The 16,850-nt window shown below is 42.2% G+C and overlaps 1 protein-coding gene across 1 annotated transcript in view; it reads left to right on the top strand.

The window, feature by feature from the left end:
• The window catches only part of LOC106001913 (solute carrier family 22 member 9-like), a 26,618-nt gene extending 12,691 nt beyond the window's left edge, over positions 1 to 13,927 (top strand). The window contains exons 6-10 of the mRNA XM_013036855.1: positions 5,204 to 5,319; positions 6,265 to 6,479; positions 7,743 to 7,851; positions 8,562 to 8,765; positions 12,877 to 13,927. Coding sequence (XP_012892309.1) covers positions 5,204 to 5,319; positions 6,265 to 6,479; positions 7,743 to 7,851; positions 8,562 to 8,765; positions 12,877 to 12,937 — 705 coding nt within the window. The 3' untranslated portion in view covers positions 12,938 to 13,927. The remainder of the gene's footprint in view (positions 1 to 5,203; positions 5,320 to 6,264; positions 6,480 to 7,742; positions 7,852 to 8,561; positions 8,766 to 12,876) is intronic.
• The last annotated feature ends 2,923 nt before the right edge of the window (positions 13,928 to 16,850 follow it).

Here is a 16,850-nt window from a genome sequence, read left to right as displayed (position 1 = left end):
TTAAAAGGAAAAGGACAGGTTTGAAACACTTTTACAACACTTTGTAGGCAAAATCTAAGTCCTCTCCCAACTTCTCCCATGAGGCTACCTGAGGCCCCGGAGACTACGAACCAAGGAGCTACAATGTTGCATTCCTCAAGGAACCTCTGTAAAGTAGTCTTTTTTAACTTTAGTCCTTTTGAGCTTGGCAGCTCTTCCGGGCCAGAAAATTGGATGTGATGAGGAAGCGCCCATCTTAGTTGTTTTTTGTTACTTTCACTTCAGGCCTGTATTTTATTTCTTCCCGGGTTTCCGCTCTCTCTTTTATCTACCGAGATGAGCAAAAAATCCCTCCCGCTTTTGTCGCGGATCCCCTCTTTCCTGGGACCTTACCCCGCTCTTGTCGCGGATTCCCCCTTTTCCTGGGAACTTACCGGTGCACCACCCTGACCGCTGAAAGTTCTGAATCCTGTCCAGCCCCACGTTGGGCACCACTTGTCGCCACCGCCTCGACCCGCAAGGATGACGCGACAACAGGTTGTTCTCTCAGGCGGTTTATTCAGGACCTTGTTTGCAGCTTCTTCTCTCCTGCTTCTCCTGCCCGCTTCTTCGTGCTTCTCGTACCCTCCGCCTCTGTGCTCCGGTTATAAGCCTCCTGGATGGCCAATCTCGAAGCTCTACGTGGCATATACTGATAGGGCTGCAAACACGGAAGCAAACTAGGAGCCAAGTCATAGCCATATAAGGAGTTGTTTTTTACAGAGAGCACTCGTCACCGGGAGCACAGAAGGCGGGACCCAGCGCCATCTTAGGTCGGAGCCGGGCCAGGCGGCCTCGCCATTTTGGGGGCTGTACCTTGAACCAAGGAGCAACAATGTTGCTTTTGCAGCCGTCTTTGGTCGCGGCTCCCGCAGCTCTCCACAGACAACAATAAAGAAAAACACACAACATACAAGAACTCCATTTAAAGGCCAAACAACAAATCATGAGCATATAACAAGGAGAAGATGTGCAAGTTGAAACCATAGAACACATTTAATAAAACAATACCAAGACATTCTACCACTTTTGGGTAGGATGGTTATCAATGGACAAAGGGCTTTTAGGACACCAAACAGACATGACAAGAAAAGAACTTCCCATATCATAATATAATTAAAGGTGTTACATAAACAAAACAAGGAAAAAATATTGAGGGCTTCAAGAAAAGAAATGTCGAAGCCAGGCACCGGTGGCTCATGCCTGTAATCCTAGCTACTGAGGAGGCTGAGATCCCAGGATCACAGTTCAAATCCAGCCCAGGTAGGAAAGTCCATGAGACTCTTATCTCTAGTAAACCACTCTGAAAACCAGAAGTGGCACTGTAGCTCAAGTGGTAGAGCGCTCGCCTTGAGCTGAAGAGCTGAGGGACAGCATACAGGTCCAGAGTTTGAGCCCCACAACCAACAAAAAAGAAAGAAAGAAAGAAAAAGAAATATCAAGTCATTATATAAATGAAGTTCACACTTATGAAGGCCTTCAGTAAAAGTTCAGGGAAATCAGGAATAACCTGTTGAGGAAACTCAATGTCTTGGGAAAACAAGAACAGACCAGTTCCAAAATTAGGAGAAATATAGAAAGAATCATGATCCGAGATAAAATTAATGAAATGGAAGCAATAAATATATGAAGGGACAGATGAAACACAGTTTTGGTTCTTTGACAGAATAAATGTAATGGACAGACTCTTGACCAAACTGAGCACAAAAAAAATGAGAAATCACATAAAAAAAATTGGAGACAAAAATGCTGTGGCTCATGCCTCTAATCCTAGCTACTCAGGAGGCTGAGATCTGAGCATCATGGTTCAAAGCCAGCCTGCGGAGGAAAAACTATGAGACTCTTTTATCTCCAATAAACCACCAGAAAACCAGGCTCAAGCAGTAGAGTGCTAGCCTTGAGCTGAAGAGTTGAGGGACAGTGCCCATGCCCAGAGCTCAAGTTCCATGACCAACAACAACAACAACTAATCAACCTAAATGGATCAATAATGTGCAAGAATTATCAAAGAGTTAAAAAAAAAAACTCCCAACAAATTAAAGCCCAAGTGAATAGAGTCACTATTTCATTGTATGCACTCATTAAAAAACTAACATCAATATTCCCCAAACTATTTCATAAAATACAAATTATTACCTTCAAGTTTATTTTACAAATTTTATATTGCTCTGATTCAAATAGATAAGGGCATAAAACAAAAGAAATACTACAGGGAAATTTCCATGATGAGTATAGATGAAAACTTGTCTCTAAAATTCTTGTAGCTAGGTACCAGTGGCCCATGACTGTCATCCTAGCCAATCAGGAGGCTGAGATCTGAGGGCTGAGGTTCCAAGCCATCAGGCAGGAAAGCTGTGCGACTCTTATCTCTAATTAACCACCAAATAGTCAGGGTTCTAGTGGTACAGCCCTAGCCTTGAGCAAAAATGCTAAAGGGTAGTACCCCTGAGTTCAAGCCTTAGTACTGGCACACAAAAAATTCTTGCAAACCAAATTGAGAAACAATTTACAACATGATAAATTGTAATCAAATAGGCTTCATTTCAAAATGTAAGAATGGCTAGATAAATTTGAATTGATAAATATAATAAAGGGCATAATCAAATGCATTGTAACATAGATATCGCCACTTGGGAAAAAAGCCTCTGACAAAATCTAATATCCTTTTCTGAAAGAATCCCCAAAGAGAGTAGAAATATAGTTTCCCCTTCAATATACTAAAAGCAATACATGATAGACCTATAATCAATAAAATCAAATCCTCTAAAACCAGGAATGAAATAATGATGACCTCTAGGCATTGATGGCTCACACCTGTAATCCTAACTAGCTACTCAGGAGACTAAGATCTGAAGATCCAGGTTCAAAGCCAGCCCAGGCAAGAAAGTCCATGAGACTTCTTTCCAATTAGCCACCAGAAAACCAGAAGAGGTGCTATAGCTCAAAATGGTAGAGTGCTATCCTTGAGGAAGAAAAGGTCAGACACAGCACTCAGGCCTTGAGTTCAAGTCACAGGACAGGTATACACACACACACATATACACACACACACACACACACACACACATAAACAAAACAAAAAGATGCTGGACATAAATGGCCCATCCCTTTAATCTTAGTTACTCAGGAAACTAAGATCTATGGATTGTGATTCAAAACCAGCCCAGTCTATGAGACTTTTTATCTACAAGTAATCATCAAAATGCCAGAAGTGGAGCTGTAATGTAAGTGGTAGAGCACTAGCTGTGAACAAACAAGCTCAAGAACAAAACCCAGGCTTTTATTTCAAGCTTTAGGACTCTCTCTCTCTATCTCTCTGTCTCTCTGTCTCTCTCTCTCTCTGTCTCTCTCACTCTCTCACACACACACACACATAGTAGATTAAAGATGTTAATGTAAACCCTTAAATTTGAAACTACTAGAGAAAACATAAAGAACCTGCTTTAAGATAAATTACAATTCAAATATAATTTCAGACAATTACAGTGCAAAAAATGGTCTTTCCTTTTAATTAGTTGAAATCTATCATCTGAATTACTTTAATATCTCAATTTTTAATTGAGTAAACAATACAAAATAACCCCAGCATACCTTGATATATTATTCTGATATTGGATGTGTTTGAAGGCCGGACTCATATTCTCTAAAGCCAACAGATGGCCCAGGATTAATGTGTCCTTGGAGCCCATTCTCAAAATAATAATAATAAGAGCAGTCGAGGGCTTTCACGCCCAGATGTGGAAGATACCACCACGACTCCTCCCTAATGAATTTAGGCCCAATACTTTGTTGAAGAGGCTGTTGGGCTACAAGCTGGAAGTGTTTGGTGGTGGTAGGGTTAGAACTCCGTGCTTCATGCTTCTTTGGCATAGTCCCTTCTTCTGTCTACCACTTGGGCTACCCTCTAACCTGGCTTTTTGTGGATTGTCTTCAAGATTCAGTCTCATGGTCTTTTCTTCCTAAGATGGCCAGAAATTATGATCCTGTAAATAAATCTATGACTCCTAAATAACTAGTATTATTATGCCCAGCTCAAGTAGTCATTCTTGATAGTGTAAAAATCTAATTTAGGATAGTATCTTTTCTTTACAGTGCCTCATCAGATATTCTCTCCATGATTTAACTGTTTTATTTGTAGAGGTGGGATGGCAATGTAGGTAAAATTTTGTAGCAAGCATTAACTAGTAAGAGCCCTGAACACTACTAGAAATAGTATTCATATACACTCACATCTGCAATAATAACCCTCAGAAAATTATTCTTTTTTTCCCCAAACTGAAAGATATAAGGATTTCTACAACAGGCAACAGTAGAAAATCAAGTTTATTTTTCACATCCTCATACTTATCAAGTGTATATTGAACACTGGACTATAAAGTTACATTCTTCATATTTTTCTCGAACATACTCTTCGTTTTGTTATCTTTTCTTTTCTTTTTTTTTCTTTTCTTTTTTTCTTTTGTGAGTCATGGGGCTTGAACTCTGGGCCTGGGTGCTGTTCCTCAGCTCTTCAGCTCAAGATTAGCGCTCTAACTCTTGAGCCAGTTCTGGTTTTCTGGTGGTTTATTGGAGATAAGAATGTTTATTGAAGATAAGTGTTTCCTACCTGGACTGGCTTTAAACTGTGATCCTGAAATTTCAGCCTCCTTCTGTCTCCTGCTTAGTTTTTCCCCACTGGATAAGTTCCCTAAGCTTCCTTTACCCTCTGTGTTACCCTTCTTGCCACTTTTATGCCTGACATTTCTCTGTGTGTGTGTGTGTGTGTATGTGTGTTTGTGCGCACACGCGCGCGCCTGTCCTGAGCTAGAATGCAGAGCCTGGAAACTGTACTGAATTATTTTTCACTTAAAGGCCATGAACTCAGGCCTTGAGCTCTGTCCTTGGGCTGTTTTACCCAAGGCTAGCTCTCCACTGCTTTCAGCCACAGCTCCACTTCCACTTTTTGAATGGTTAATTGGAGATAAGAGTCTCACAGGGACTTTCCTTAGATCTCAGTCTCCTTAGGAGCTAGGATTACAGATGTGAGCCATGATTGTCCATCTGCCATTTATTTTTTGATGTCTACATTTTCCCACTGCACAGAAAGGCTTTGCATTGAATTTGTCCTTGTGAGAGCCTGGTGCTCCCTCTAATGCCTACCAGTTTCTGACAACTGAAGAGTTTCTTGTTGTTCTTGTGGTTGAAGGTGGTGAGAGCCACCATGAAGGAGGAGCTAGAGGTGGCAAAGAAAAAAGCTTCTGTGCGCGACCTGCTCCATGCTCCCGCCCTGCGTAAGCGCATCTGTCTCTTGGCCTTTGTGAGGTAGGCTTCGCCCCATTACCAATTCAAGAGGCATGATTTGTACTTCTCCTGTTCAGTGGCTCAATATTTGGGAGTGGTCGATTTAGAGATAAAAGGCAGGGGCAACATGCCCACAATTGCTATGGCTAGGTATACCCAAAAGTTTTAAAGACACCCATACAAAACTAATTACATTTATCATGATTATATAACCATGATAACATATTATGTTCATGTTTATGTTTATGACATGCTATGCTTGTCACCAGAGATTGATGCTGAGAAATTTAATCACAACTAGATTTTGATTCTGAGTTTTTCTGTTGGTTAGTTTCCATTACTCCAGGTAAATTTTTGAACAGGTAAGTGAATATATACAGATATATAGAGATATAGATATTTTAACAAATATTTATATATATAAGCTTAAGCCATTCACTTAGAACAATATAAAGGAAAAATATCCATCTGGTCCTCAATACTGCCCTTTGCTCTCCAAAACGGTTAACAACAATGAAGGGCTCTATCAGCATACACCTACTTTATGACGATTTTAAAAAAATATTCACTAGTAGCTGGGCATGAGCAACTCAGCATGCTAACAACGCAGGAGGCTGAGATCACAGTTCAAAGCCAACCTGGGCACGTTCTTATCTCCAATTAGCCAAAAAGCCAGAAGTAGAGCTGTGGCTGAAGTGTCAAAGCTCCAGCTTTCAGAGAGGAAAGAAAAGGAAAGCCCAAGAATATTGCCCAGGTCCCGAGTTCAAGCTCCCAAACTGGAAAATAATAATAACAATAATAATAAGCATTATTATATTTATAAAAATGATAACCACTTGCAAGGAAATACTTTGATAAAAATTATACCTCCATTGGTTTTCAAAAACTGACTATCTGCACTAATGTTGCTGTAATCAATAGGACATAGTCTGTAACTTTATATGTTTTACTCTCTGTTCACTACAGATTTGTAATATACTTGCTCACTTATGGCTTAATACTCAACCTCCAGAACTTGGGAAGTAATACTTTTCTGCTGGTGATTCTCTTTGGTGCCCAGAGCATCCCAACTAATTGTATAACACTTATTGCACTGAATCACCTGGGCCGTCGAATAAGTCAATTTCTTTTCATGTTGTTTACGGGGACCTTCATTCTGGCTACTGCATTGGTGCCTCAAGGTAAGGAAAACACACAGAGTAGAAAAGAAATATCTACCCAATTTTCTCAAGGGTTCATAGATGATGTATTTCTGTAATTGTAAAAATAGAGTTCCAACAATTCCCAGCGACCAATCTAGGCATTTAGCTGACATTCTGACATTCAACAGCAGGGAGAGATTTCCTTCATTACAGTTGATATGTATGTAGGTACAGCTGTCATTTCTGCCAGCTTTCCTCTAGGCCAGCAATAGACATATTAGGTCTACATCTTGTATTTTGGTCCTACTAAGACCACACTAGACTGTCCCTTCTTCTGTCCAGCTCTGTCTTCTTACTTGTTCTTCAGTGACAATTCATATTTCCTAAACTCTGTTTATCCATGTATGAATATCATCACAGGACACCATTTATGTAATTTCAGTTTGGAGAATTATCTCCTGAGAAAGTAGATACTACTTGTCTTCAAATAAAGAAGAAATACAAGTCACAGTTATGGATCACCTCAGACTACCTTAGAGTCAATTTTACAAAATCAAGTGGACATATGTAATGAGAAAGAAAAGTGCAGGTGGTCACCATGTTTTTCTGAACTCACAGAATAGTAGTGTGTTTTGTAAAATCCCAAACTGATGGGCTCAGATCCTCTTACATGTCAGCCTGGACTTCAGTGTGACGCTCTGTCTCAATAATGACTCCAATGTCTCATGCTCTCCTATTGTGGAGAAAACTATTGTTTCTAAACTCTGAAATTCTTACTAAAAGAAGCCTTTACTCAAGATTCTTGACACATCATCATAGATCTAGCTACTCTCCAGGCTTTCCATCCGTGTAGGACTTGCACAGTACTAACCCCGTGTTGTGGGCACATGGGTCATGGCTGTAAACTCCTTGAGGGCCAAGATAGATCCTGCACACACCCTCAGCAGTTTCTCACATGACAGTTCAACATTCTGCTAAGGACAGAGGAGACACTGGGCAGAAAAGAGAAAAGTGAACTCTGCTTCAATTCCTCAACCTCTGTCCCTCTCTAGCAAATGTCAGCGATGCAAAGAGACTGAATACAATCATTCAGAATCAGTGATCCATCCTAAACCAAACTGTGTAGAGAAGGCACATTTCTCACTTGTTATCCACTGCAGGAACTCTGCCTCTGTTTAGTTCCTCTGTGATACACTGTAACCCTGTACACAATTCCAATCAAGGTGTTTGCGATTATGAGCAGGAAATGCTGATTGTGGCAGCTGGGACTTCCTGACTCTCTCTGGTTCTTCCTCTCTCCAGAAATGCAAACCCTTCGTCTGGTTCTCTCAACTCTGGGAGGAGGATTTGGGAGTGCTTCCCTTTCCAGTTTGCTAACACATTCAAATGAACTACTCCCCACCGTAGTCAGGTACAGAACCTCATCTGTTTGCTGTTAGGATCAGACCTTTTTCAGCACCTTCATTCTTCAAACTAATTAAAAAAATAAAAAGGGGGGGGCAGGATATTTCACAAAGGCAAATCATTGCAATGAAAACAACTCCAGCCACAGTTGAGTGAAAGCTTGCTTTTGCCAAGGTACTGTGAAATCCACTGACTATCATTCCTCTAGGCCTCTTACAATATTCTTGATGTTGTTTGGATTTTTTTTGGTCAGTTGTCGGGCTTGTACTCAGGGCGTGGGCACTGTCCCTGAGCCTCTTTGTGCTCAAGGCTAAGGCTCTACCCCTTGAGCCACAGTGCCATTTCCAGTTTTTGAGTGGTTAATTGGAGAGAAGAGTCTCATGTGGACTTTTCTGTCCAAGCTGGCCTTGAACCATGTTCCTAAGTACCTAGGATTAGAGGCATGAGCCATTGCTGCCCTACTCCTTTAATCCTTGGAATCACTTAAAAGTAGATGCCATGAAGAATGGCATTGCTAAATGATACACAGATGTCTATGTATCTGTGAGGAAATGCTAGCAAAGCAACAGGAATTTCAAAGGCTAGAGTCAGTCCACAATCTCCATATGTCTAAATACACTGCTTCCTCAATCCCATATTGTAAGATAAGTCACAAGTGCCAAAGTCCACGTGAGTATTTCTAACATTTTGTTTCTGTATTGTGCTTTGTGCTCTAAGGGCCACTGCTTTAGGAATCATTGGACTTGCTGGTAGCCTTGGGTCCTCACTGGCTCCCCTGTTGATGATTCTCGCAGTTTATTCTGCTCCCTTGCCCTGGATCATCTATGGTGCCTTCTCTGTTCTTGGTGGCTTTATAGTCCTCCTCCTTCCTGAAACCAGGAACCAACCTCTGCCTGACTCCATCCAAGATGTGGAAAATGAGTGAGTTAAACTTCTGGCTGTTCCTCATGAAGTCCTGTGCTATGGGTCTGGGAGGAGGAAGGCCAAACACCATTCAGGGCCATGGTTTCCCAACAGACCTAGAGAGGCTCTTTCTAACAAGTCAGTGCCATTGGTACAGGAAGTATCATATCTATTATGGTTTAGTTTCATCTTATCCATTTATGTGTTTTGTGTTAGGAGGCTTAGTAGATTACACAGAGGGTAACAGCAAGACAAGTACTAAGTAAGGGAAATTTCCTTCTCCCCTATATATCCCAATATGACCCTATCCATTTTAGTGTTGGAAACACACCCCTCCAGTGTCACAAAATGAATAGATACCCAAAAGATAGAGTTTGTCAAGGCATTTTACTTCTGTATACAAGGGTGATCTGCCACTCTCCCCAGAGCTAGGCCGGTGCCCTGGGCAGAGTGGCCAGCTCAGTGTGGCCTAACCCAAAGGGTAATGCTGCCCCTTCTCCTTTTTGCTAAGGAGTCAGGCTCACATTTTCTTTACAATCGGTTACCAGGGTGATGGGGTAATAAATACAAGGAAGTTAGAGAACACGCTAGGCATCAGTGAAAGATCGCTACTAGGGAATGGGCAAAGGTATACATTGTTCTCATCACAGCTGGCTGGAAGTAGGGTTGGGAATAGGGACACTGCTGATGGTCACAGTTGGAGGAGGCTGGTAAGTCAGCACAGAGTTCCCACTTTAAGGAAGAATGTCTAATCTTCAACTCCATTGGTAAGGACTCATACTTTTGACATTGCTGGCAGTTTACAAACAGAAGGTAGTTACAATTGAAATGAACAAGCAAATAATTCCAGAATATATTAGTATAAAGTGGTTACAAGTGAAGGGTCCCACACATCCATTCCAAGGGACTGGCAGGTAGGCATGCTCAGGAGAAAGATTATTACAAGGTTCATTAGAGGAGCCATATTTGCCCCAAGCAGGAGCACGTGGCACCTGTCCCTATCCAGGTAGCAGGAGGGTCTGAGGGTCTGAAGTGAGGTGATGGGAGCCCAGGTGGAACTGGGCAGAGAGAGGAAGGGGCCAGCTGTAAGGAGGGAACTGCAGGGATGGGAGCGGCTCAGGTCTGGGTAGAGCTGAGGACCAAAGTTGAGCATAATACTAACATTCCCCACCGTGTTGTTTAATACAAACGGGGGTAGCAGGCCAGGGGGTGTGGGCAGAGGTTGCTTCCTCTGGAGCTACTTCCTGTTGTAAAGGGTGAAGTCGTCAGAGGTCCCTTTTCCATTGCTGGGCCAGGAAGCATGTGCTTGACAATGGTTGGTAAAGATCCTCCTTTTTGAAAGACAATAGTTATCTAAATGTAAGACAGAATTAATATAAGGCAAAAAAATTGTTGTTAGTACCCCAAGAGAGGAGTATGTCTTGCAGGGATTGATTTCCAGAAGGGACAATCAAAGACCTGAAATTGCCTTTTCTGTTTTGGACTGGAAATATAGCATGGTACCTGACTCCAGGCATCCTGGAGGAGGGAGAATAAGACTTTTCCTGCTTGGATCACAGTAATCTGAGGAGGAGGTAGCAGAGATATTTAAAGGCACCAGAACCAATAGGTGTCTTAGGCTCTTTTGGCTACTTTCTGCTGGCCTGGGAGCATCAAGGAATCCCTGGAGCTGGGTCTTTAGGGTCCAGGTCCTGTTGAAAGAGACTTTTAGAAAGGTCAGGCAAAAGCTGACAAGGTGGCACGGTCAGTAAACATGAATGGCATAGGAGAACACACATTGGCCATGGGCCGGAAAAGTTAAGCGCAGTTGTGGCACATTACAGGGAAGGAGGAATAACTGGGCTCAGGGCAGGAAGGTGGCAGGAATGGGGTATCTAGGGTCTTTTGGGCAACTGGGTAGGGGGGAGCATAATGGACTGGTTGGGAATACCAGTCAGAAGCTATTATAAATACAAATAGCAGGTAACAAAGGCAAGACTAGGGTTGGGAAGGTGGCTCAGTGGTAGAGCGCTTGCCTTGCATGCCTGAGGCCCTGGGTTCCATTCCTCAGCACCACATAAGCAAAAAGAAAAAACCCAGAAGTGGTGCTGTGGATCAAGTGGTAGAGTGCTAGCCTTGAGCTGAAGAACTGAGGGACAGCGCCCAGGCCCAGAGTTCAGGCCCCACAACTGGACCAAAATAAATAAATAAATCGGCTGTTTCAAGTTTTGGAATTTTAGTGGTATTACTTTGCCCAATTATGATGGAACCACGTGATCAGTTTTAAATACAAATCTTTGTCAACAACAAGAAACTTCTAGTAAACAGGAGACATGAACAGATACATGGTATAGCATAATGGCGCCACTGGACAAGTCAGCCTGGGGAGGGTCACAGAATCAAGTTGAGTAGATGCAAAACAGCAGCTGAATCACCATGATGCCAAGATGGTGCATCCACCACATGCTCCATGCTAGTGAGAAGATTTAACAGAATGTAATCATCTCCATGCTTACTAATAATCAAAACCCTTTTATCTAAACTTTTTATTTAAAACAATGTAATAATTTTATACACTTTTGGTAATATCCAAACTTGTTGACCTTTTTATGGAATTTAAACTTAAACTCATCCATTTTTTTAATTTAATGAGTATAAACAAGCTATTTCTGGGCTACATTCTTTCAGGGATTTACCAAGGCATTTAGTTTATCTAATACTTGTATGGAAGAGTGCTGGGGGGGAGGGGATTCCCAGGGGCCCAAAATTTGACCAACTTTGACCCACCCAGTACTCAACTCTAGTTTTGTCCCAATTGTTTAGAGCATTTTACCTATCAATTGACCTTTGGATACCTTTAGTTGGAAGAAGGGAGAGGTTACCAGAAGCTAATTTTAGAACAGCAAATGCAGAGTTTAAGGGGAGAAAGTGTTTTACTTGCCCGAGAACTTACACTAGTGGAGTTTTAAATTTGGGGCCAAATTTGACTCTGATGGGGGCTCAGCAGTGCCCCCCTCCCAAGGCCCAGGTGGCCTTAATGTAAAGAAATTAAGAGCCGGGCGCTGGTGGCTCACGCCTGTAATCCTAGCTACTCAGGAGGCTGAGATCTGACAATTGCGGTTCAAAGCCAGCCCGGGCAGGAGAGACCATGAGACTCCTATCTCCAATAAACCACCAGAAAAACCAGAAGTGGCACTGTAGCTCAAGTGGTAGAGCGCTCGCCTTGAGCTGAAGAGCTCAGGGACAGCGCCCAGGCCCAGAGTTCAAGCCCCATGACCAACAAAAAAAGAAAGAAATTTAGTTGGTGTCCTTTCCATGGTAGTAGTGGCCAAGAGCCAAGTGCTCGCCACAGAGCATCCCCTGTGGTGGTGAAGTACCCCGTTTTCGGATGCCCCCTCACAGACAGCCAGAGACCACGATCAATGCAAACAGCAAAGAGTCGTTTATTGCAAGTTCGAGCTTGGTCTTCCACGCACTCGCTAACCGATGATGCTAAGAGGCTAAGAGGTTAGCGCGAGCAAGTTTACAAAAGCGAAATCAGCAGTTAGCAATTGTAAAATGTAACTCTAATTTTTAATCTTTCAGAAGGGAGTGGTGAATAAAGGGTTTCTTTTTTTTTTCTTTTTGTTCTTGTTGTGCTTGAACTCAGGGTCTTGGCACTATCCATGAACTCTTTTGCTCAAGGTTAGCACTCTACTACATTGAGCCACAGCACTACTTCCAGTTTTCTGGTAGTTAATTGGAGCTAAGGGTCTGAACAACTTTCCTGCCCAGGCTGGCTTTGAAATGGGATCCTCAGATCTCAGCCTCCTGAGTAGGTAGGATTACAGGCATGAACCACCAGCACTAGCTATAAAGGGTTTAAAAATGAAGAATGAGGATTTTGACCTTGGTATGCATCCCAATTTTCCCACACACCCCACTCCTCTTGGAGTATGTCAAAATGTATACAATTTGTAGTAGAAATGCTCATAACTGCCTTTGCAACTACTTCCAGAGAGACTGGTTTCGAATCTTTGGGCAAGGCATTGATATGGCCAATGCCAAGACATGAAAGATAAGCTTTTCCTGAAGAAGGCATGAGATATATGGTTTCTTTGTGTCTTTTCATTTACATGTTGCCTTGCTGTTTCTCTTGTATCTTTTCCAGGAGGAAAGGCTCAAGACAAGCAAAGCAGGAAGATACTGTCATCAAAGTAACACAGTTTTAAGCAATTCTGGTAATTGTCCTAGATCTACTGAAAGAGCAAGAAAAAGGAAAAACAAAATCAGTATTCTTCCCACGTACTAGTAAATGTTTTTTTTTAATGAATTGACATATTAGAAAACATGGATCACATTTAAATGTTTGACACTGTATTAGAAAACATGGATCACATTTAAATGTTTGACACGGAACTACTGTCTATATAATAGGTAGTTTAATCAGAATCAGACAGTTGAAGGAAACTGGAATGTCTTGAAAGGAATCCTGATAGGAAATACTTTTGTAGCTATGTATTGCTTTTCCAGGTGAGGTGCTGTTAATTCAGCTTTGTGTGGCTGTGACAAAACACCTGAGAAAGCTCACTGAAAAGGGGCAAAGTGTTATTCAGGCTTTCAGTCCATAGACCCTTGACTATTCAGGCCCTGTGCAGACATCTCCCCCCTCCTGCATAATCCTCTGCCCAGTGTCTGTGTTACCTAGGTAACTGGAATACTTGGTAGCAGTCACCTCCCCTCCTCTGAGGTCACATCCTGGGCTGTCCAGGTCCTGCCTCCCAGCAGAATGTGGGTGGGTTCCAGGCTCTGAGATCTCATACAAATCCAGTGTTTCCACACCTTTTCCACACCTGGCCACACCTTCCCCTGCCCCCCAGTCCCCTGGCCTAGATAAGTCCTGGCCCCTGGGTGGCAGGCCCCTTTTCAGCCCTGTGCTTCTCCACCATGCATGTAGGCAGGCAATTTGAAATAAATAACTTCTCTTCCTGCCTGGATTCCACAGTGGTGGCGTCATTCATTGGGGGCCTACTTTATTTTACCTTACAGTTATACTGCTTCAGAGGTTTGGGGAGGTTGTACCTCATAACAGAAGGGTGTCCTGGAGAAAACCTGTTGAAGTCATTGTGGGCAGGAAGGCTAGAAGGAGGAGGGGCAGGAAGAGGGAAAGAGAGAGAGTTGGAGGGAAATAAAAAGAAAGAGAGATTGCAAGGCAAAGAGAAAGGGGAAATACAAAGAAAGAAAGAAACAAAGAAGGAAGGCAGGAAGGAAAGAAAGAAAGGAAGAAAGAAAGAAAGACAGAAAGAAAGATGGAGAGAGAGGAAGGGAGACCCCAAAGGTAGGAAGGAAGGGAGGGTGGGGAGAGTCAGTGAGTGTTGTAGGGAAGTAAAAAGAAGGGGAGATTAAAAAGCAGAGAGAAGGGATATACAAAGAAAGAAAAAAGAGAGGGAGGGAGGAAGGGAGAGAGAAAGGAAGGGAGAAAGACAGAGCAAAGGATGGAAGGGAGGGAAAGAAATGAAAGAAAAGGAAGGTAAATCTGTGGATGTACAACAATGGAAACCTCCTTTTATAATTAATATAAAGAAATGCAAAATTAAAAAGTTTTCATGTCTATGTTCATCAGAAGTGTTGATCTTTTTGTGTTGTGTTCTTATACAGTTTGGCTATCAGAATAATAAGTCGCATAATGGGCCGGTAGCTTATTCCCTTCCTGTTTTATGAAAGGGACATATCTATTAGCTCTTTAGAGGCTAGTATAAATCTGCAGTGAACCTGTCTAAAAAATTACTATTGGTTCCTGTTAAGATGAAATTGAAACATAATAGCTGTTACCAACAGATAGCAATCTGGACAAAATCCACCTTGTGTTAAATAATAATTTGTAATTATACTATAAACTTGATTTGTTAATTATTTCCTTTCTGTAATACTTCCAAACTTGCTGGATTTAGAGAAAAGCATGTGCCAGAGTCCAAAGCTAAATTCCAAAGTCACTAGAGACAAACACATCCAAAGAAAAGAGAGAGATTGGATGCATTCCAGTTTGCCATTCCTCACTTTTTATTCTTTGAGCTGTTAGTCCTATTCATAAAGTCATGGCCTCTGTTTACATCTTCAGGTATTTCCCTCTAGTAGTTCTAAAGTTTCACAGCAAAGTACAAAAAAGTTTCAGATCCATTTTGAATTGATTTTGTTGTTTGTTTGTTTTTTAGTACCAGTCCTGGGACTTAAACTCCAGGACTGAACACTGTCTCTGACCTTTTGTGCTCAAGGCTAGTAGTGCTCTACCACTTTGAGCCTCAGCTCCACCTCTGGTTTTTGAGTTGTTAATTGGAGATGAGACTCACAGGGATTTTCTGACCCAGGGGTGGCCTCGAATGGTAATCCTCAGATCTCAGCCTCCTGAGTAATCAGGTCTCAAAAAACACAAAATGTTTTGGACATGGAATAATGGGGCACATGAAAATAAATTGTTGAGAAAATAAAAACTCCTAGCAAGGAGTCCTGTAGCAGTTAAATTACTCTCTTGGTGTAGGATGTGTTGCTAGACCCTTCTATAGACTTCTGTTACAAAGTAATATAGGAGAGGTGCCCTTCCTTTCCCCAATTCTCTTTACAGACCCTGGAGACTGAGGCCCTTCTAGGAAAAGGTCAAAGGGCAATTCATAAGCTAATATATCTTGCTAGCTAAGTTGACTAAACATATTCTGTTCTTGGTTATCTTTAAAAGATCCTGGTTGTTGTTGGCAACAATTTTGTGTTGTGTGTTTTGTTTTGTATTTGTGTTGCTTAGTCTTTACTTTTCTAGTGTTAACCACATGATTCTATCATATTGGACAAAACAATGTCATTTGCCACTGGAGATCCAGAAAATGTACACAGCCAATTTTTTTTCTTTTTAAAAAAAATTTTCTTTTTTTGTCAGTTGTGGGGCCTGAACCCTGGGCTTGCTTGGGTGCTGTCCCTGACCTCTTCAGCCCAAGGGTAGTACTCTACCACTTGAGCCACATTGCCACTTCTGGCTTTTTCTGCTTATGTGGTGCTATGGATTCAAACCCAGGGCATCATGCATGCAAGGCAAGCACTGTACCACTGAGCCACCTTCCCAGCCCCAATTTTCAGTTGTAAAACCTAAGTGAGCCTTTAACCTCTTGTACACAAGTGTATGTATGTGTGTGTGTGTGAACATGTCCACAAGTGTGTGTATGTGTGTGTGAACATGTTCAAATCTGACATTTTAATATATAAATGTCATGGTGTGAGAAAAGTAGTCTTTTCTATCTTTTTCTATGTTTTGTGTGATTAAATTTTTAGGTATTGGTAATTCCTGGAATTATTTACTGTTATGACAAGCAGCCAAACAAGGAGAGTGACTCTTGTGTGGATAGAGCTAAAAGAACAACCAAGCCAAAGAAATAAGAAAGCAGAAAGGATAGGAAAGGGGGCTGGGGATGGACCATGGGCTTCAGAACTCACTGACAGCTTCTGAATCTTGATATCCCGTTATTATTTTTTTTGGGGGGGTGTTCCGTTCATGGGCCCTGAACTCTGGGCCTGGGCGCTGTCCCCCAGCTCTTCAGCTCAAGGCTAGCTCTCTACCACTTGAGCCATAGCACCACTTCCCGCTTTTTTCTTTTTGCTTATGTTGTGCTGAGGAATCGAACCCAGGGCCTCAGGCATGCAAGGCAAGCGGTCTACCACTGAGCCACCTTCCCAGCCCCACTCCCCCATAATTTTTGTATTTTTATTTAGTTCAGTACAGAGGAGGTGACCACTGGTAGGGGCAGAGATTAGGGTATCAATGCATCTTTTTTTTTGGGGGGGGGTCTGGTCGTGGGGCCTGAACTCTGGTCCTGGGCACTGTCCCTCAGCTCTTCAGCTCAAGGCTAGCGCTCTACCACTTGAGCCACAGCGCCACTTCCGGCTTTTTTCTGTTTGCTTATGTGGTGCTGAAGAATCAAACCCAGGGCCTTGAGCATGCAAGGCAAACTCTCTACCACTGAGCCACCTTCCCAGCCCTCAATGCATCTTTTGAAGTTACAACCATTAAGGAGAAATGGTTTGCATACAAGTGTTAAGTGAACCCTGTTATTTTAGGAAGCAGAGGGAAGCGATAAACACTCCAACAGAGACTTTTATCTCTAA

Source organism: Dipodomys ordii, unplaced genomic scaffold, assembly GCF_000151885.1.
Source record: "Dipodomys ordii isolate 6190 unplaced genomic scaffold, Dord_2.0 Scaffold821, whole genome shotgun sequence".
In the NCBI taxonomy this organism is placed as follows: domain Eukaryota; kingdom Metazoa; phylum Chordata; class Mammalia; order Rodentia; family Heteromyidae; genus Dipodomys; species Dipodomys ordii.
This window is presented reverse-complemented; position numbering and strand designations above follow the sequence as displayed.